This window comes from Meles meles, chromosome 8 (assembly GCF_922984935.1).
Source record: "Meles meles chromosome 8, mMelMel3.1 paternal haplotype, whole genome shotgun sequence".
NCBI lineage: Eukaryota > Metazoa > Chordata > Mammalia > Carnivora > Mustelidae > Meles > Meles meles.
The window spans coordinates 76,032,007-76,053,525 of NC_060073.1; the positions used below are offsets into that span (position 1 = coordinate 76,032,007).

The following is a 21,519-nucleotide window of genomic DNA, read 5'->3' on the forward strand; positions in this document are numbered from 1 at the left end:
GGCCTAGATAACTCTAGATAACATTATCTCAAGCTTCAGCCATTCTGCTGACAGAGAAAGGGCAGGGTGGGAGGAGAGAGAAAGGGAGGGGGAGATAGGCTGGGGTTGGATGGACAGAGAAAGAGAATTGACTACTACCTTGGTAATTTGGGGAAGACAGAACAATTGACCTATAATTGTGTATGTGAGTAATTGAGATAGACTTAAAATCAAATATGGATGGATGATTTTAAAGCCATGACTTTGAGGAGATGTATTTGGCTTATTTGTATGTGGGGATGTTTATGTCTTTTCAATACTATTTGTTGTTGTTATTTTTTTATGAGGTGAATATCCTTAGTGAATCTAAGATTCAACATTTTGGAAGCCAAATCTTTATGAATTTGTTGTTTGGGTTATAACATGAGCCTGTTAGCATCCTTTAGTTTTTAGAATTGCCATCTAGTTTGCTTTTTAAATAGTGGTGAAAACATTTAATATGAGATCTATTGTTTTAACAGATTATATATTTATTTATTTTGTTTTTTGTTTTTATTTTATTTTTTATTTTTTAATTTTGGTATAATTAACATACAGTGTTGTATCAGCTTCGGGTGTGGAATATCTGATGCAACAATTCCATACGTCACCCATGTGATGTTAATCCTAATCTCCCCTCTGGTAACCACCAGTTTGTTCTCTATAATTAAGAGGCTGGAGTTGGAGGTGGGGGTTGTTTCTGTCTTCCTTTGTTCATTTGTTTTGTTTCTTAAATTCCCCATATGACTGTCATCATACTGTATTTGTTTCTCTCTGACTTATTTCACTTAACATTATCCCCTGTAGATCCACCCATGTTGTGGCAAATGGCAGATTCCATTATTTTTATGGCTGAGTAGTATTCCATTGTATATCTATACCACCTTTTCTTTATCCAATCATCTCTTGATAGACACTTGGGTTGCCTTCATATCTTGGCCCTTTTTTAACAGATTTCCAAGTGTGCAAAACAATATTGTCATCTATAAAGCACGATGTTATCTATAGGTACAATCTTGTGCACCATATATCTAGATCTTTTTCATCTTGCCCAACTAAAGTTTTATAGCCTTTGATTAGCAACTCCCTAGCAACCACTGTTCTATTCTTGGCTCCTTTGAGTTTGATTGACTCTTTTAGGTATATAAGTGGAAGCACGCAGTATTTTCCCTTCTGTGACTGGCTATTTCACTTAGCAGAATGGCCTCAAGTTTCATTGATGTTGTTGCATGTTGCAGGATTTCTTTCTTTTTCAAGGATGAACAATAGCCCACTGTATGTATACAACACATTTTTTTTAACCTATTCATTGATTGGTGGACATTTAAGTTGTTTCCACATCCTGGCTATTGTGTATAGGGCTGCAATAAACATGGCAATGTTAATATCTCTTTGAGATCCTGCTTTCGATTCTTCTGGATGAATACCCAGAACTGGGATTGCTAGTAGTTCTTCTTAAATTTTTGAAGAAACTCCATATTGTTTTTCATAGTGGCTGTACCATTCCATATTCCACAACAGTTTACAAAAATTCCAATTGTTTAAAACAAAACAAAATAAAACAAAAACAGAGATTCTAGCTTTTAGTTTCTAGTTAGATATAAACAATGTAGTATCCCTCCATTCCACATTCCTCTCATTCCCCAATAAAACTGCATTTTAATTGAATCTTCAGTTTCCTCTTCCCCATATTCTTTTTTTTTTTTTAAGATTTTATTTGTTTATTTGAGGGAGAGAGAGACAACAAGGGGGAGGGAGGGGCAGAGGGAGAGGGAGAAGCAGACTCTCTGCTGAGCCGGGAGACCGATGAGAGAATGCAGGGCAGGATCCCAGGACCCCTGAGATCATGACCTGAGCAGAAGGCAGATGCTTAATGGACTGAGTCACCCGGTCACTCCATCCTATCCCCCATATTCTGTCAAGAGCTTTGAAGAAGGTCTTTCTTCTGCCACATGCTAACTCAATTCCCTTCAGTTTTGGTTTTAATATATTTTTTCTCCAAATTCCCATTACAGACCTTCAAAACTGTGACCTTTATTGGTGCCTGGGTGGCTCAGTTGGTTTTGTCTCACTCTTTATTTTGGCTCAGATCATGATGTCATGGGTCATGAGATCCAGCCCCTTGTCAGGCTCTGTGCTCAGCCAGAGTCAGCTTGAGAATTCTCTCCTCTCCCTCTCTCTCCCCACCCCCTGCCCTCCTCATACACACACTCTCTCTAGAATAAATAAATAAATCTTAAAGTAAACAATGACGACAACAACAACTGTGACCTTTGCCAATATTTATGCCCAATTAGCTTCTGGCTGAATTCTTACTTTTACATTCCAAACAAATCTCATTAAGTTTTCATTTTGCTCTGTACAAATCACACTCACCTTGCTTCGTATCACACTGAAATCACTAAGGTTTTCTGATTATTCTGCTGTGTGTGGAATATGTCCACTTCGTCTGTCTGGAGAACGCCTTCTCATATTTCAAGTTCTTTAAGGGCCACTCCTTTTTAAATGTTTATTCATGACAAAATTTGTGGTGCCACTTTTCAAAACAGCTTTTAGCTTTAATTTTTTTTTTGTTTTTAGCTTTTAGCTTTAATTCAATATATTAAATTCTTATATGAATCAGCTACACGTAGAAATTTTTGGTATGCTTAGAATAAAAATTGCATTCACATCTATCCTTGAAAATATAAAGCTACTAAAAACAATAAAGGAGATCATTTATATATTGATATGAAAATCTTCATTATTGAGTCAAAGAAATAAATTTAAAAATTATAGGCATATATATATTTAAAAATTCTTACAAAACTAAAAGAAAAAGGCAGAATACTCAATAGAAAATAGTTCTTACTTTGAAGAAGAAACACATTTAAGCAAAATGCAATATTTTCTGTTAATTTTTATTACTAAGTGAAACTTGCTTATTTTAAGATATATATATCTTAAAGATATAATAAATATCTTAAAGATATATATAAGATATATATATCTTTATATGTATATATGTATACATATACACACGTATACATATATACATATAAAGTAAGAAGTTCAAGAAAATCCTCTACACCCCCCTCCCAGCCTTCAGCATACCACCCTCCGCAGGTAAATACTGTAAACATTTCGGTACTAATCCTACCCAGACATTTTTCTATGCACACACACAAAATACTTCAAGAAACTCAAAGTGAGATCATGCTATGCTTTTTTTTTTTTTTTTTTAAGAAAGGTTTTAATTTGCTGTACACAGACATACAGGAAAGTACAGAAGTCACCATCTGACAGCTTCAGGATGCTGAATTACCATTGTTTGCACTTTTAAGAACCCCCGAAGCTGATTGGTTCGGAGTGAGCTAGAACTACTTTAGGGCGGAGAGCTAGAGTCCCGGGCAGGAAGCGCCTTCCTGCGGTCAGCGGCGGATTAGCGCTGCGCGGGTGGGAGGACGCCTGGGTCCCGCTGCCGCGCTGCAGAGGGGCCGCAGCGGAGGCGCAGGGCCCAGGGGGGCCCGCCGGGCGCGCCGAGATGTGGAATCCCCTGCACGAAACCGACTCGACCTTTGTCGCTTGGCGCCGCCCGCGCTGGCTGTGCGTTGGGGCGCTGGTGCTGGCCGCCGGCCTCCTGATCGTCGGCTTCCTCTTCGGTAGGGGCGCGCCGGACTCGCGCTCGCCGGCGCCTACCCGCGGCCCCGCGGTTCCCGGGACTCGCGGGCCGCTGTGGAGTGCGGTCCTGTAGCGGGTTTCCTCCGGGGACGGTGGTTTGGTTTGCGGGAAGGTGGGGACCGGGCCCCCACGGATTAGCTGGGGGTCGCTGGAGACCGGACACAGTGGGGTTCAGGACAGGCTATGGTAGGACAGTCACCCGGGGTAAGGAGTGGAACGCAGAGACCCTGAAACTGGACTTCATTCAGCCGGTGCCACCCCCTCCAGCTCTTTGAGAAGCTGGTGCGTGTCAGGACGAGCGGGGGAGTCGAACCAGGCCGCCCAGGGAGCTTTGCCCGAAAGGACTCTCACCTGTTTGGGGTCTTCAGTCGTCGGATACCTGGGCTGCTTCATGTATACAGTGGTTATACAAAGGGCACTGTTGCACGGGGGCTCTTTTCTCTCCTCATTCTTTCGTCCTTGGCAGTCAGATAATTAGAGGAACCTTTGGAAACGGGCTATGATTTTTCAGCGCCCTGAGCAGATCTTTACCGGTAGCTCTTTTGCGTTGCTCTGTGCACTGGTTCGCACTCTTTTCATTTTATTTATTTTTTCAGTGTAACAGTACTCATTCTTTTTGCACAACACCCAGTGCTCCATGCAAAACGTGCCCTCCCCATTACCCACCACCTGTTCCCCCAACCTCCCACCCCTGACCCTTCAAAACCCTCAGGTTGCCCCAACCTCCCACCCCTGACCCTTCAAAACCCTCAGGTTGTTTTTCAGAGTCCATAGTCTCTTATGGTTCGCCTCGCCTCCCCAATGTCCATAGCCCGCTCCCCCTCTCCCAATCCCACCTCCCCCCAGCAACCCCCAGTTTGTTTTGTGAGATTAAGAGTCATTTATGGTTTGTCTCCCTCCCAATCCCATCTTGTTTCATTTACTCTTTTCCTATCCCCCTACCCCCCCATGTTGCTTCTCCATGTCCTCATATCAGGGAGATCATATGATAGTTGTCTTTCTCCGATTGACTTATTTCACTACTGGTTCGCACTCTTGACCCGACTTCGTAAAGAACCAAGGACAGCACAGAAAAGCTCAGACTCTTAGATTTTAATTTTGCCTCAGCTACTTCTCTGTGGCTCTGAACAATTCACCGAGTCTCTCCTGGCCTCAGTTTTCAAGTTTTTAAGATGAGGAAATCTCTGTAATTTATTCGGAATGGTAAACGAAACAGCACTTAAAGCTCCCAGCACAGTGTTGGGGTGTTGGCACTTTATTCCTTCACGAGGAGGGGATGTTTCTAATTGGACGCTGGCGCACAGGACCAGTATAAGGTAGTTCACCCCCGTCCTGAATTCACCGCCCAGTGGATGACACAGAACAAGTTCTTTATTAATTGTTAATTTTTTCCTAGGATTCTCTGCTTTCCTCTCCCCCACAGGCCTCCCACCTCTTCGTTTTGTTCATTTTTCAGCTCTGGATTAAAGCATTTCATCCTCAATGTGCCCGTCCCTGATCCCAGTCGAATCCAAATCCTTTTGTTTTATGTCAGGGTAGAACTGTATTTCCATTTGCTGCCACCCCTTTGTTTCAGTATGCAAGTATATATATATGTGTGTGTGTGTGTGTGTGTGCATGTATATGATTAATACCTGGTAAGTTCCACGAAAGCTGGATGGGTGATTTTGATTAACTATTTTATGCCCAGATTGTATCATTTCTCTAAATAAAGCCTATAAAGAGGCCTCATTTCCCCCAGATTAAAAATCAGCTACCAGAGCTAACCGTTCTACATGATCTGGCTACCTGTTCCCTCTGGCCTCTGTGTCCGCTGGGCATCGTGCAGAGCTGTTGGGTAGATTGTAGTTTTCTTTTAGCTTTCTCAAGTTCAAAGTCTCAAGCTGCTTCAACTGGAAAAACAAAATCTTAACACATTTTGCTTTAGTTTCTGAAACAGAACAATAGTTTATGTACTTGAAATAGATTCATCATTAATTCATTATCAGCATTTACTAAATGCTCATTATGAGTCAGCAGAGGAGCAGTCACTTGGGATAGAAGCTTTCAGGAGAAAATAGGTAGGTTTCCTTTTTGCCTTTAACTTTAAGAGATCTTGTTTATCCCCATTAGTTGAAACATATTTAATTTAGTCATCTTAGAAAACATTTTGTTTTTTTAGAATCACAGCAATACCTGTTGTTGAAATTGAATTTAAAAATATGTTGTGACTGATCTGTATTTGAAAAGTGTTTCCATGATTCCTTTTTCCCCCAGTGGAAGAGCAAGAGAAATTAAACATAAGAGAATCTCAGTTACTACTGGAGGTCATTGATACTTTGTGCTTCATGCATGACAGATATAAAATAAGGGAAAATAGGTCCTGTTTTTGAGCTCATGTCTCATTCCTATCTTTGTATATATTTTACAGGTCGATTTATAAGATCCTCTAATGAACCTACTAACATTGTCCCACAGCATAATGTGAAGAAGGCATTTTTGGATGAATTGAAAGCTGAGAACATCAAGAGGTTCTTATAGTAAGCATATACTTGATAGCTTATATGGGTAATTTGTTATTCTGTTCAGAAAATTTTTCAATATTTCATATACAGGAACTGACTTTTTAAAAAAGTTTTATTTGTTGAAAACCCTGTTTCGTATTTCATCTAGACAGGATTATATTGTTAGCTAAACTGTATCACTAGAGAAAATTTTGGGCAGGAGTCATTAAACTAACTGTAAAGGACCAGCCCCTGTAGGCCAGCCGATCTCTGTCACAACTACCCAGTTCTGCTATAGCACAGAAGAAGCCAGAGAAAATACGTAAACTTACGAGAGTGGCAGTTGCAATAATTAAATTATTTATGGGCACTGAGATTTGAATGTCATATATGTCACAGAATATTCTTCTCTTTTTTAAGCTATTTAAAATGTAATAACCATTTTCAGCTCATAGACCATTAAAAAATAAGGAAGTGGGCTGGATCCGGTCAGTAGAACAGAATTTGCTGACTCTTGTTTTAGAAGACCCTGTATTTTAGTCAAAAGAATAACCTTGGCCTATGGACTCAGATATACTTCAGTTTAAATTTCATCTTTGCCTATTGACAGTAAAGTCACTTGGAGTGAATACTTAACCTTCCTAAGGTCATTTCCACATCTATAAAATGATGACCACGATATTGTTGTGACAAGGATGAGTTAGAGAGTGTATACATAATATGGTTTGAAAACTAGCTCCCTGTTTCCGAAATAGCTGTCTGTAGTGTAGAGCAAAAGATGTAAATGAGTAAATTTTAAAGAGTATTTGCAAAGCAACTAAAAATAAAACAGTTGTGTGGAATGATTGTATGTAACTGATTAGAATACTTCGCTTTTTCAAAGTAAAATACTTAGAGTTCCTGATAGTGATTGAAGGATTCCTTAGTGAATACAAGTTATAATTTTATATAAAAGACAGTTTATATACACACACACATATATGCACAAAAATGCATAGATGTGCACATACATGATCATATAAACACAGATGTCTGTGATATTTTTTAGTTTTTTTTTTAAAGATTTTCTTTATCTGTTTGAGAGAGAGAACACAAGCAGGGGGAGCAGCAGAGGGAGAGGGAGAAGCAGACTCCCCAGTGAGCAGAGATCTGGATGCAGGCCCCATCTCAGGACCCCAGGATCATGACCTGAGCTGAAGGCAGATACTTAACTGAGCTACCTAGGTGCTTCCTATTACAGTAGAATTAAAACTATGAATGAAAATGTGCTAGGGCACCTTCCAGGTCTTTGGAAGCGCCATTTCAACTGAGAAACCCAGAAGCTTAAATTTTGTGGAAACCCCTCCTCTGCCTCTTGGAGTTATTCTGCAATAATTATGTTTAATAGGTAAAATAAAAGTGGAGTTCTGGCAAGATATAATGTTCACTCCTAGACAGAGCTACTATCCCCTGCTTCCTTTCCTAATCTGGGACATGGACTGATAGGCAGAGAAGAAACATGAATGCCTTCACTTAGCTTTCTAGACCCTGAGTAAAATGAAGGCAGTTAGTTTCTTGCTTATTCTCCATGACCTCAACCAAACTCCTCTAACTGTTTAGAGCTCAAGCATTTTTACCACTAGCACAAAAGAAAGAAATTATGAGAACCCAGGTCATACCTCCAAGTGATGTAGGAAAGACGATGTTAGGGTTCGAACCTGACAGCCAAGAAAGAATTCTTCAGATGTCTTTGGTGCAAAAAGGTAATTTTATCAAAGCACAGGGACAAGACCGTGGGTAGAAAGAGCTGCACCAGGGCCATGAGGAGTGGTCCATTATACACTTTCAAGTTGGGAGAGGGTTAGGGATAACCTAAGTCTCAAAGGGATTGGGAAGCAAAGTTTCCAGGACCTTGAGGGGGCTAGCTGTTGTTGGGAAAATGTCATTTATTACCATCTAATAAAACCTTAGTCACGAGACCCTTCAGATATGTATCAGTGGGTCATATGCTTGGATGATGATTGCCAACATGTATCTGGGGGGTGAGGGTTAGAGATAAAGGAAGTTTCCAAAAGAATTTATATGTTAAAGTAGTCTTACAGGATCCTGGCTGGGGGCAGGAGGGTGGTTCAGGCTAGGAGTGCCTTTTGCCCTTAGCAGAATATTAACATTGAGGCAGCTGAGTCCCTAGAGGAATGTCACTCCGCCTGTTTCAAGGAATTGTCCCTGGGCTCTAGGTAGTAAGCAAATTTAGTAATTTTTCTTCTGCTTCTGTTTCCCACATCACAAGGACCACAGAATTACCAGAAACTTCCTGGACTCGCCAGATTTCTCATTTGCCATTCAGCCATCAGAGAGCTTTCAATCTAATTCTTACCAATAGGCCAGGGGTTGGTAAATCCTCAGATCTGCCATCTTATCCTCCTTTGCTCTGTAAAGATCCTCTCTACTTCCAAGTTGTCTGCCTCTCCGTTGTGGCTGGGTGGATCCCAGCATCCCTCAGATACAGGGTTGTCCTGTTTCCCTTCTGTTTTGAAAATACCTGGTTTGAATTCTCGGCTCTGTTCACTACATTGCACCTCTTTAGGGAAATTTTCCTTCCCTTCTTCCAGGTTCCTAAAAATAAGATTATTTTGGAAAACTGTTTTAGACCTCTGGGCTCAGAATTTCTGTTACACGCCTTTGAATGCTCTTACTAGCTGTCTTCCAGACATCTAGGTCCTACAAGCCCTTTCCATCATTCGTAAACCAGACACAATGTATTAAAACAGAAGTACTAACAGGTCTCTTTATTAATTGAGATATTGTAATGATGCCTGGCACTTTTCTAGCCAGACAGAGATATGTGAGACCATTTTTAAATACAAGTTGTTGGCTATTTGGGATGATCTGTAAATTATTATTTTTTAAGAAAACTTGATATTTTAGTAGAATCGACAAATTACTTCATAATTGATTAAAACAAGAAAAATTAAGAGGTGCAGTTTAAGTTACCTAATTGAGCTACAGAGCTTTGGAAAGTAGTGAGGTATCAATATTTTCCACGGGTATAGATGAGAAACAGAAGATTTAGCCAGGATTATAGAGGTTCATTGCAAAACCTCTACTATACCATTTACAGGATTGTATGAGTTTATTTATCATTGGAAATGAATTTTTTTCCTAATCTTCATTAGGATCAGCTTTGCTCCAAATGTGTGGGTTCGAGCCCTGATTGTAGCACAGTGTTGTTTCCTCATTGGTAATTATAAAAGTGTTAGGAGGAATTTCACTCATCGTAGCCAGGTTGGATAATCAATTCCTCCCTCCCTTCCTTCCTTTCTTTTTTGGTGGTAGGGAGAACAGTTTCAAGACTCCCTATTAGCAACTGTTCTTTTTTCTTAATTTTTTTTTTTTTTTTAAGTAAACTCTACCCCTAACGTAGGGCTCAAACTCACAACCCCGAGATCAAGAGGCACATGCTCTACCAAACTGAGCCAGCTGGTGCCCTATTTCTTACATGTAGGGACAGTGATCACTCTGACTTGAAGAAATATGCATAATCTGCATCTACTTTAGTTATGTTACAGTTTGTGATCTGTATAATATAGAAAAAAATAACAACGTGTTGGCTCTTTTTCTGTTATCTCTGCAGGTATACATTGAAAACATACAAAGACTGCTCAGCTGCCTCTTAGAATAGTGTTATTTTTGTTACTACCCTTTGTGAATACACATTCGAAATTTGTGTCTGTTGCTGTAAGGGAGAAAGAATGTCCTATTCCTTCAAGGTTCTACTAGAAGGACTAAATTAAATTGACACAAGAGAGATTCACGGGAGAAAATCAGATTTAATAGTGTATGTGTGGGGAATCCATATAGACATGGGAATTCCAAAGACAGGCAAAATGAGGTAAATGAAAGGAATGCACTTTGTAGGGTGATAAGAAAAGCAGATGTTTGGTAATTAGATATTTGCCCTGCCATACAGATTTATCACTCAGATAAAATTGATCTCTGCTAATAACCCTTATTTTGAAAAAGATCACCAATTTAGAGTTTTCTGTGTTGTTAAGGGAGTGGCAAAAGTTTCTTTTCAGACTGTAAGGGTTCTGATGACCTTCAGCTCAGAATAATGTTCATGCCAAAGTGGCCCATCTTGGGGAAGCCCAGCTTTGACCCCTATAGTGTTAAGCCCTTACACTTTTTTTGAATAGGGATTTTAATACTATCTTTGTAAATACAGTTTAAATTATTTTAATAGAATTATAAAAAGTATTCACAAGAATGCCATTTTTAAAAAATTGAGTTATTCTTCTGGACAGTTGATTTTCCAAGTCAAAAATTAAGATAAATTTACAGTAAAAGTAAACATTTGAAAATGGAATTATCATAGTAATGTTGCCTATTTGTTAGTTAAAAAAACAACAACCCTATAAGGATAGACATGTGTTGGTTTTAGGAAAAAACCCTACATATTCAGAAGCAGAAGTGTGTGAAGATCTAGAAATAAATGTCTTTTTATGATACATGATGGCATGTGGATCTTTTTTTTTCTTTAAGTGGGTTAAGATGAAAATACCAGTGAGCTGAATCGTCAGGGAACAACACATTTCCAGAAGAGAGAGAAATTTAAACAACAAAGGCATCAGTATCCAGATATATTAAATGGGAAAGTAATAAACTCGTAAAAATATTTTTGGTAGCTGAAATTCTGCCCACATAGCATATTCATTAGAGATATTCCTGGTCAGGCTTATTATCATCATTGATTTTTAAGTGTATTACTATGCACAATCAATGGAGTACAAGAGATTCAGTCTGAGCTTCTCAAAATATGTTTAGATTATTCCTTAATGAAGAGACTTTATAAAGGTTGCTAATCAAAAAGTTTCCCACTTGGCCGTAACTTGAAGTATTTCAAAATAAATGTAATTATCAATCATTCTTGGCATGTCACACCTTGGCATTTTGTATGAAAATATCTTTTACCTTCTTAATCTGTTTCACATAGTGAAACAAATAATTCCATGAAAGTTCTAAGATGCATGAGTCTTAAGAAAAGAAGAGGACACTTTCCTCATCTGCTATATAGGGACGCCCACAGGACTGCACATGACAATTTTCTACAAAGATCAGTTTCTCCGATTTTTCTCTTGAATATGTACAAATTAGAGCATGAAAACTTCAAAATACACTTTGAAAATCTATTTGATGTGATAATAGTATCACTTTGCTTTTTTAATGTATCACATTTCAAAGCACCTTTTATAAATGTCAATCTGCCTTCCTTGGTTGTTCATTTGGGATAAAGGCTGACTAAACATTAATTTCTAACCACTTTCAATTTTTGTTCACCAGTAATTTTACACGGCTGCCACATTTAGCAGGAACAGAACAAAACTTTCAGCTTGCAAAGCAAATTCAATCCCAGTGGAAAGAATTTGGCCTGGATTCTGTTGAGTTAGCCCATTATGATGTCCTGTTGTCCTATCCAAATAAGACTCATCCCAGCTACATCTCAATAATTGATGAAGACGGAAATGAGGTAAAACAAAGAGATAAGAAACTATCCTCATCTCTTATTTTTAAACAGTTTTTATGAAAGTATGCCCTCATACCATCTCTAAGTATTGATAGAAATCAATATTATTGAAACTTGGGAATGTTGTCTTTAGTATCTCATTGCCATTGTCAATTCCTTACCTATGATGTTTGAATTTGGAGTGATGTTGGAAAAATTAATGCTTGATGACAGTTGTATATTCTGTTTTTTAGTATTGTGTGCTGATATAGAATATGATAAATTAGTACTTCTGGGCAAATAAAATAGACACAATTTTTTTAGGTTCAGACTATAAAAGATACTAAGTGTGGGGGTGTGAGGAAACTCAAGACACCTGGTGTGTAGTTTGAGTCTGCAGCTTTTTATTCGTAGTCAGTGACATGACTTATAAAATCATCTGTTCCGCTCTGTGCCCAGAACTTGGATGTGGGCATTTGAAGGCAGAAGAGAGTTTGGAGAGAATGTCTATAGAATGATTATCTAAAGAATTTATAATCTTGTTTGCAAGCTAGGGTATATACTCGAGGAAGAAAAGATAATACAAGTAATTGAGGTATTTCTTAGTATGATATGTATTCAGTATGAAAGCTGGTAAAGTAAAACTCTTTTGCTTAACCCTATTTATCATACCTTTGTTTTAGAGCTCTTGTATCTTAACTGAAATAGCCCCTTTCAATCTAGATAGTTTCCTTCTGTCCTTTTGTTAGTGGGGCCTTCTCAATTGTATATAGCTTCAAATATGTCCAGCTTGATTAGTGACCTGAAAATGTCATGTGATTTAAATATATATAAATTTAAAAAATTTTTTCCTAATATGTCGATCACCTTCTATCGACTAATGAATCGGTCTTTTAATGACAAATATGCTGTTACATTTTCTTGTCAGTGATGTAATCCCATGCTAAATTTCCTAATATGATTTAAAACTTTCCATATTAACTACTATTTAAATTATTGTAGTTAATACTTTATCTTTTTAAAATATTAAACTATCTCAAAATTTTAAAAGTATTTAAAAAAAAGTAATATGGAATATCAGTATACCACATATGTTCCCATAACATTTGTTAAATAAGTGGGGAGATATCTATATAATTAAGTACTAAGCAGTTTATAAAAGTATGTTTACGAAAGTTATTTAATGATGAAATAAGAGATAGATAATGTTAAATAAATATACACATATGTGTGTGTGTATATATATATATATATTTTTTTTTTCTGTCTTGATCTGTCAGATTTGGGGATGATCTATATACAGTGAGGAAAATAACAAACTTGCACTTATTTTTTCCTTCTTTCACCTCCCAATTTTGACTATGACTTTGCTTTTATTATTCCATTTCATTTGTTTTGCCATTATTGGCATTTATTAAATTCTTCAACCTTGTCACATAATATAAAGGTATCATGTAGAAATGTCATTCTGGAGATTTTCTGGAATGGTGTTCGCTGTCTCTTTTGGCTTCCTTGTCCAATTTCTGTTGGGATGGGTAGTGTTTTCCCTACACCAGTTCTCAATTCTCAGACACCAGTTGGGTGCCCTATAATTCAACTCAATTCTGAGGCTATTTACGAGGTGATAGTGTCAGATTCCATAGCTAAGAGTTCAGTCTCCTAAGACTGCCTCCTCCCCCCACCCATTCAGATACCAGTTGCAAGCCCAACCTGTGTTTTTGACCTATCAGCTATAAACTGGAGGTTCCAGTGACCCCCTTCAACACAGGATGCCAGTTGAAAGCCCAGGTTGTTAACAGTACTTCTGACAGATGGGCAGAAATCAGAGGTTCCTAAGACCCCCTCCTCAGATTTGATTAATTTGCTAGAGTAAATTAACATTTGCAAAAATATTTTACATTCAGATTACTGATTTATTAAAAGGATGGTAAATTATATGAATCAATACCAGATGAAGGATGCATAGGGCAAAGTATGTGGGAAAGAGCAGAGAGCTTCCAGGTCCTCTCTAGGAACCCCAGTCCCTGGACATCTCCATGTGTTCACCAACCAGAATCTCTTAACCCTGTCCTTTGGGTTTTTATGGAGGCTTCATTACATAGGTGTGATGATTAAATTTTGACTATTGGTGATTGATTCAACTTCTAGCTCCATCTCTCCTCCTGGTTGGGAGTTTAGCTGTAAGACTGAAAGTTCCAACCCTGTAATCACTAAGTTGGTTCTCCTGGCTACCAGCTCCCATCCTTAAGAAGTGTCCAAAAGTTAAGTTGTTAACATAACAATAGACACATTTGTTGCTTTCATCAGGAAATTCCTTTTAGGAGGTTTTAGGAGCTCAGTGCCAGACAACGACAAAGAGCAAATATATATTTATTAAAAATCACAGTATCACACTGCCTAAAGCTTCCTATCATTAATTCCTATAAAGCTATATCATTAGTTCATTTTCCTTTTTTATTTTTATTCAAAGTACATCTGAACATAAAGAGTCACATACTTCTCCAAAGTGCCTTCTTCCCTAATTCTCCCTTTCCTGAAGCAAGCACTATTCAACTGTTGACACAAAATAAACAAACCTTTTAAATTTTAAAGGAATTGCAAAAGAGTTTTATTTGAACCCAAGTTAAGACAGCTGTCCAAGATACACAATTTCCACGTAAGAAAAAGGAGCATTGGTGGGGGAAAGGAAGAGTAAAAATCACATAATAGGAGAGTAAAAGTGACTTAAATGCTGTGTATTAGTAATTAGAAAAATATTTAAAGGAAAAAATCTGATTAAAAACATAGTATGTCGGGCTAAGTAAAATCAGCTATGTACTATTTTATAAGGAGTGACTTGAATATAACATCACAAATTTGAAAGCAACAAAACTGAAAAAGAAACACCAAGTAGATATTGACTTAAAAAATGGTGTTATCTTTTAAAGTTTTAGGGCAAAGTCAAAAACCTTATTAAGAGATAAAGAGGTCACTACCTAAGTGTTTCATTTCACCAACATTTCTAAATTTCTTTTTATCTGTTGGAGGAAAAGTTACAACAGGCCCCAAATGGAGTTACTTGTACTGAGCCCCACTCAGCAAACCAAGACTTAATACCCAACCTAATGCAGTTTCAGCCTCTCCCAGGAATGTAACCTTTAACTAGTCAATCTGGAATTACCGGGTCAGCACAGACGAGGTAATCCACCCAAATAATCCCTTTTGTCCCCTAAAGGACAAAGATCAATAAGGAAAAATAAAAGGAAGGCCTAAATAAGCCTAAATAAATAAGGAGTGAAAGAAGAGGCATCTCTAGAGATGCCACACAGATAAGAAAGATAAGAAAAGAGAATGCTAGAAAGATATGTGCCAGTAATTCACAGCTGAGATGAAATGGAAAAAAAAAAAATGAAAATTGACACAAGAATGCATTATTAAAAATCCAAATAACTTCAAAGAAATTAAATCAGTTCTTTAAAAACTCCCACATCAAGACCAACTGGTTTTCCTTTAAGTTTGAAAGATTAAAGTAAAAGATCATTTAAATATAATACAACCTACTTCAAAGAATGTTAAAAACTGCACTCATTTCATAAGGCAAGTATAATCTAGAAATGATAACCCAACAAGCAAATTGCAAAAATACAGGACAAATGTGTAATATATACATATAAGTAATATAATTATCATTATGAAAAAGAAAATTTACATACTTATCTCCCAAAAATCCCCCCCCAAAAAAAGCATTGAACAAATGGAACTTGAATTCATGATAAAAACTCTTCCTAAACTTGGAAAGGAAGTTAATTTACATCACCTGATAAAGATCATAGCAACTATCAAAATTAATTGTGAGACATTTAAAAAATTCCGTTCAAGTTTGGATTATTTATCACTACTTTTCAACATGGTACATGGCCCTGGTCCTAGGCATGGGTACGAACAGTGATGGGAGACTGGGAGTGAACCTGACGTTATGTTATGCCAACTAGAGCGCCAAATATCTACCTTTCCTGAAGCACACAGATCCTAATGTGAAACCCTATCAACCGCTACCCTTCAAAAATCCCCACATCCTCCATATAGCCCGTAATTATTCTGTGACCTACATAGGGTACGAAACTCATCTGAATCATTGGGAAAGATTATAAAAGAAGCTGTAACAAAGTACAATACAAATCCATCTAGAAACAAAGTCCTTGCATCAGCATGTCTTTCAGCCAAGGGAGTACTCAAGTTGGTCTCACTCTATTTGCCAATATGGTAATCTTTGATTTTATAGCTTCTCTGTACAAGGAGATTTTAGAGCAAGATTATAAGTTATTCTAATAAGTAGGAGAAATTTGTAAGGTCAAGGAAACAACTTTTTTGGAGGAACTTTATCAAAGGTAGACTATATACTAGAAAGCATTGCTCACTTTCCAGAATTCACTAGTATTTGCCTCAAATTATGTATTCTGAGTATAACTAAAAGAATTTAGCTTACAAATTTCTGTTTACCTTTCGTGACATAAAAAAGGCAGTGTACAGTTCTATCTATATCGTGTGTTATCTCTACATGAACAAAGATAATGTACTTGTATATATTTGAAATATTTCTGGTAGAATCTATAGAACACTAGTCGTATTTGTTGCCGGTGGAAAGAGGAACTTGTGTGTGTTGTGCAGGAGAGTAAAAGTTTACAGTTTACCACAGAACTCAGCTCTGAATATTCACAATAATTAAATTACCCTGGGAGATGGTGATAATACAAAAGCATTCACAGGTGGGACAGAGGGACGAAACAGTTGAACTGTCACAATGTCCATAGATAATGCCTAAATCTGAAACACAGCATGTTATTTAAAGAAATAGAGGGGCACCTATTTCTTTAAAAAAATAAAGAAATAGAAATAAATATCCCCCAAATCAACTCCTGGTTGTGATAAAAGAAAGGAAGTTTTCAACTTCTTATGTTTGAGGGCTCTACTCCTGGGCTCCCAGGACTTGGTAAACTTGAACGTTTACCAAGGTCAAAATGACTCAGCAAAACCTTAAAGTATGTATGGGGCTCAATCAATATTTCTACAATACAGACATCTTAGAATACTTTCACTTTGATCATACCCTATCAGTTTATGCCCATAATTCTTTTTTTTTTAAAGATTTTTATTTATTTGACAGAGAGAGAGAGAGATCACAAGTAGGCAGAGAGGCAGGCAGAGAGAGGGGGAAGCAGGCTCCCTGCTGAACAGAGAGCCGGATGTGGGGCTCGATCCCAGGACCCTGGAATCATGATCTGAGCCGAAGGCAGAGGCTTTAACCCACTGAGCCACCCAGGCGCCCTATGCCCATAATTCTAATTCAATCTTGTTCTTGTCAACTTGAATAATATTGTTTTCATTATTATGTACAGTCCATATTTATTCATTTTTCCTACATAATCAGGATACCTTCCTTATCGGTCTTTTCTTGAATCATCTTAGAGCTTCTTTTAGAGGCTTTATTTGTTTTGTTCAATGATATCCTTTAGAGATTTTTTTTTTAAGTTTGGCTCCAAGCTGTTAATTTTTGGTAGGAAATGTGTCTTTCATTTCCTTTTTTTAAGTTTTTTGAAGGGGGGGAAGGGAGGTACATGCACGAGGGGAGGGGCAAAGGGAAGAAGAGAGAATCTTAAGCAGGGTCAACACCCAGCTTGCAGTCCAGCATGGGGCTCAGTGTCAACACCCTGAGATCATGACCCAATCCGAAATCAGGAGTCGGATGCTTAATCGACTGAGCCACCCAGGCATCCCCATTTCATTTTCCAAAGGATGGATGTTTTTGTGGGACCTAGATTTGTAGTTTGGCAGTTACCGTCCCTTCACACATGGAGAGAATATTTGACAGCTTTATGGCATCCATTAATGTTGTTGAGAAGTGAGTGGCAGTCTATTATTCTGTTTGGGTTTCTTGTATAATCTCTCTTTTGTAACTTTGAACATTAAGTAGTATATTGAATATCATAATTTTACTGTGATCGGTCTGGAGGTAGATTAGTTTTTTATTAGCTTGGTCAGGATTCACTGGACCATCTGAATCTTAAGAGTTCATAATTTTATCAGTTTGGAAAGTTCTTAATCATTAATATATTCAAATTTAGCTCCTCTACATCCTTTCTATTTTCTTCTATCTCTTTTTTAGAAAGATTGACTGATTGATTTTTAGAGAGGGGGTGCGTAGGGAGAGAGAATCCCATGCAGACTCCATGCTGATTGCAGAGCCCAAGGTAGGGCCCAATCTCACAACCCTGAGCCCACAAGCTGAGCTGAAACCAAGAATCAGATGCCCAACCAACTGCACCACACAGGCGCCCCTCTCTTCTTTTACAAGCCCTCATATGTACTATCCTTAACCCTAAAGGGTGTTCTTTGGCAACCCAGCTTTATGCAGTGGTATCTTATTATACTCCATTATCTGGACCATCTCAGAATTTCTTTAACCTCTGTGTTGGCTCTCATGGGTCCCACGAAGGCAAAGGCAGGCTTTAGTGGAATCTCTTGAGATTCCTGCTTTCATGCCCCATTTTTTTGGCTTCTGAGGTTCCTTCTTTTTTCCTTCCAATTTGATGATACACTTAAAAAGATAATATTTTATATTTAGTTCAGCATCTTTAGTTTTTTCAGTGTGAATGTTGTTCAGTGTATCTAGATACTATTAGATATGGATTCCACCCCCAAATGTAAGTTTTTTTATTGAAGCAAATTTGGTATTTAATTTGTTGCTAAATAATTATCTTAGCAATGTTATAAGGGTTTAAGATTACAGTACAATGCTACTTTCTATTTGGGTGTTAAAATTTCCCTCCTAAGTCAAACCTGGTGCTTTATAGATGCTCTCGGGGTCTGTGGTTTATTCTTCTAGCACAGTGCTGGGGATTTGATGTGTATTTTCAAAATACAAAATACAAAACCCTTTATTGGCAGCAACTATAAAGTACATTTTCCCTTGTTTGTTTGTAGTAATCAAACTTTACCTGACTCAGTTTCGACTAGTTTATTTTTACTTTTCCAGATTTTCAACTCGTCGTTGTTTGAACCACCTCCTCCAGGATATGAAAACGGTTCAGATGTTGTGCCACCTTTTAATGCCTTCTCTCCCCAGGGGACGCCAGAGGTAACAGTGCGATACAATAATATACAAATGACAGACAGAACCCCCTCATAGATGCAGGAAACAATTAAAAAGTGATAAGGAGATTTCGACATAATTCAAATTTACCCCCTTTTCACAGGACATTAGAATTTCTTAATAAGAAAAAACACCATTTATTGCTTTGTTGACAGTTTTTAAAGGTAAAATCTACTGCACTGAGATGCAGAAATCCAAAATGTACATTTACTGACTTTTGACAAATGCATGTACCTGTGTAATCCAGTCCCCTTAACACACACAATATTACCATTACTTCAGAAAGTACCTTTATGCCCTTTCTCGGTCAGTATGACACCCCCAACCCCCTGCCAGGCAGTCATTCTAATTGTTTTTGCCACATTGATTAGTTTTGCCTATTTTAAAATCCGTATCAATGGAATCGTACAGCATGTAATCATTTGCGTCCAGTTTCTTTCACTAAATTAGTGTCTATGAGATTCACGTGTTTTAGCTTTTAATTCATTCTTTTTTATTGCCAAGTAATTTCCATTGTATGAAAACACTGCCTTAATTACTACTGTTACATAGCACTGATTAGTTTTCAAAGAACTTGAATAATAGTATTGTTCCATTTTCAAATGAAGAGCATGAATGTCCATTCTAGAAACTTCTGTGTGCTCTACTCAGTAAAGCAGTGTGCATAACTATCATCTGAAATTCTGTAGTCAACCCCCAGATTCCTGCAAGGTACTTTGTTTTTTATAAGAAAACTAAATTGAAAGAGTTCAATATAATTTATTACTATCTTTTTAAAAGTTGTCTCTCCTATTATAATATTTGACAGTAAGTAAATTTAATTTTGAATGTATTGGGTTAAAGTGCCCAGGATATGGTCAAAAGAAATTGCTAATTGACAGTTGGTTATATTGAAGTATCACTTAATGGAAGGCTTTTATTAGTCAATTAGGATTTATTGCAAGAACTTAAAGATGATTTAGTACCAGGCAGTGCCATATTTTTTAATAAGTAAGAGAGAAAACATTATTTTTTATTTTCTAATGTATTGGATTTATTAACTTATAATTTAAAAACTCCTGTAAACTTAGAATGAAAGAGTATTTTCCATTGGTTGTATGAAATTTACTTCACATGAATAGTTTGCTTCCTTTTTTTTAAGTTTTTTTTTTTAAAGATTTTATTTATTTATTTGACAGACAGAGATCACAAGTGGGCAGAGAGGCAGGCAGAGAGAGGGGGAAGCAGGCTCTCTGCCAAGCAGAGAGCCCAATGCAGGGCTCAATCCCAGGACCCTGAGATCATGACCTGAGCCAAAGGCAGAAGCTTAACCCACTGAGCCACCCAGGCACCCCGAATAGTTTGCTTCTTAATGGTATAATATTAGAAAAATTTTTTCTACTATTTAGCACATAAATAGAATGCTCGCAATCATAATTATTTCATAGTTGACATGAGATAGAAATGAGAAATTTGGAAGTGAGATATTTTTGGAAGTGAAAATATATATTTTAGATCTCAGGTGTACTGAGGTCACTTAGACTTATTCCAAGCTTAAGGTGCCTTACCATTATGGGCCCATGTATGATCCTTAATTTAATTTCTTTTCTTTTCTTTTCATCTCTCATTCTTACTCTCAATCTCCTTCCTCTATGCCTGCCCAATGTATTTGTGTCCTTTGCAGCATATATTCTTTTTTTGTTTTTCTTTAGAGGAAGAGAGCAGGCTGTGGGGAGTGTGGAGAGGGAGAAGGAGAGAGAGAATCTTAGGCAAGCTCCAATCTCATAAAACTGAGATCATGACCTGAGCCGAAATCAAGAGTCGGACACTTAACCAACTGAGCCACCCAGGCTCATATGAAAACATATGGCTTTATTTTGTGTTTGATGTATTTTAAATTTATGTAAATAGCATGAAACTCTAGGTCTTCCTTGTTCTCTTACTCTTTTCAATCAATGGCCTTTAAAAACTCTGTGTCGCATTATGTCAGGGTAGTTCATTACTTTTTACTGTTGCCTATCATTCCATGTTACTTGCACACCGCATGTAACTTACCCATTCTCTTTGAGGACAGCGCTGCTTTACTCCGAAAGCCTCGTCAGCAGAGCGTTGCCGGGAATATCCTCATATGTGTCCCCGTCTGGCCTTGCAAGGGTTTCTCTGTTTGCAGTAAACCCATTGTGGGATTGCTGTTTTGTAGGAATATTTAATTTCACAGTGTCCAGACTGTAGCAGTTGATTGCTTCCACTAACACTAAATGAGTATTCGTATTTCCTCATATATCTTCATCAACACTTGAAATTATATGACTTTATGACTTTTGATATTTCTCTGATTACGAGTAAGGTTACTCATCTGTAAACATATATATTTATTAGCTGTTCTGGTTTTATTCTGTGCAATGACTAAGTAAAGCCTTCTCTTCTTCCTGTTGAATTTCCAGCCTTTTTCTTATTAAATTAAGGGTTTCTTAAATATTTTCATTATTTATTCCATATTGGTTTAAATATTACAAACACCTTTTTTCTAATTTTCCATCCATTTATTTTTATTTTTCTGTTTTTTAAGATTTTATTTATTTAACTGATAGAGAGAGACAGCAAGAGAGGGAACACAGCAGAGGGAATGGGAGAGGGAGAAACAGCCTTCCCCCTGAACAGGAAGCCTGATGCTGGGCTGGACCCCAGGACCCTGGGATCATGATCTGAGCTGACGGCAGATGCTTAATGACTGAGCCACCCAAGTGCCCTTATTTTTTTAAGGATTT

General features: G+C 37.5%; 1 protein-coding gene across 2 annotated transcripts in view; it reads left to right on the plus strand.

Annotated features, from left to right (window-relative positions):
• Positions 1 to 3,377: 3,377 nt before the first annotated feature.
• Positions 3,378 to 21,519, plus strand: part of FOLH1B (folate hydrolase 1B) — a 62,622-nt gene continuing 44,480 nt past the window's right edge. The window contains exons 1-4 of one of the 2 annotated variants that reach the window (XM_046017469.1): positions 3,378 to 3,659; positions 6,089 to 6,197; positions 11,481 to 11,667; positions 18,656 to 18,757. In XM_046017469.1, the coding sequence (XP_045873425.1) occupies positions 3,542 to 3,659; positions 6,089 to 6,197; positions 11,481 to 11,667; positions 18,656 to 18,757 (516 nt within the window). In that variant the 5' untranslated portion in view covers positions 3,378 to 3,541. The remainder of the gene's footprint in view (positions 3,660 to 6,088; positions 6,198 to 11,480; positions 11,668 to 18,655; positions 18,758 to 21,519) is intronic. The other variant, XM_046017468.1, reaches the window with a different exon arrangement.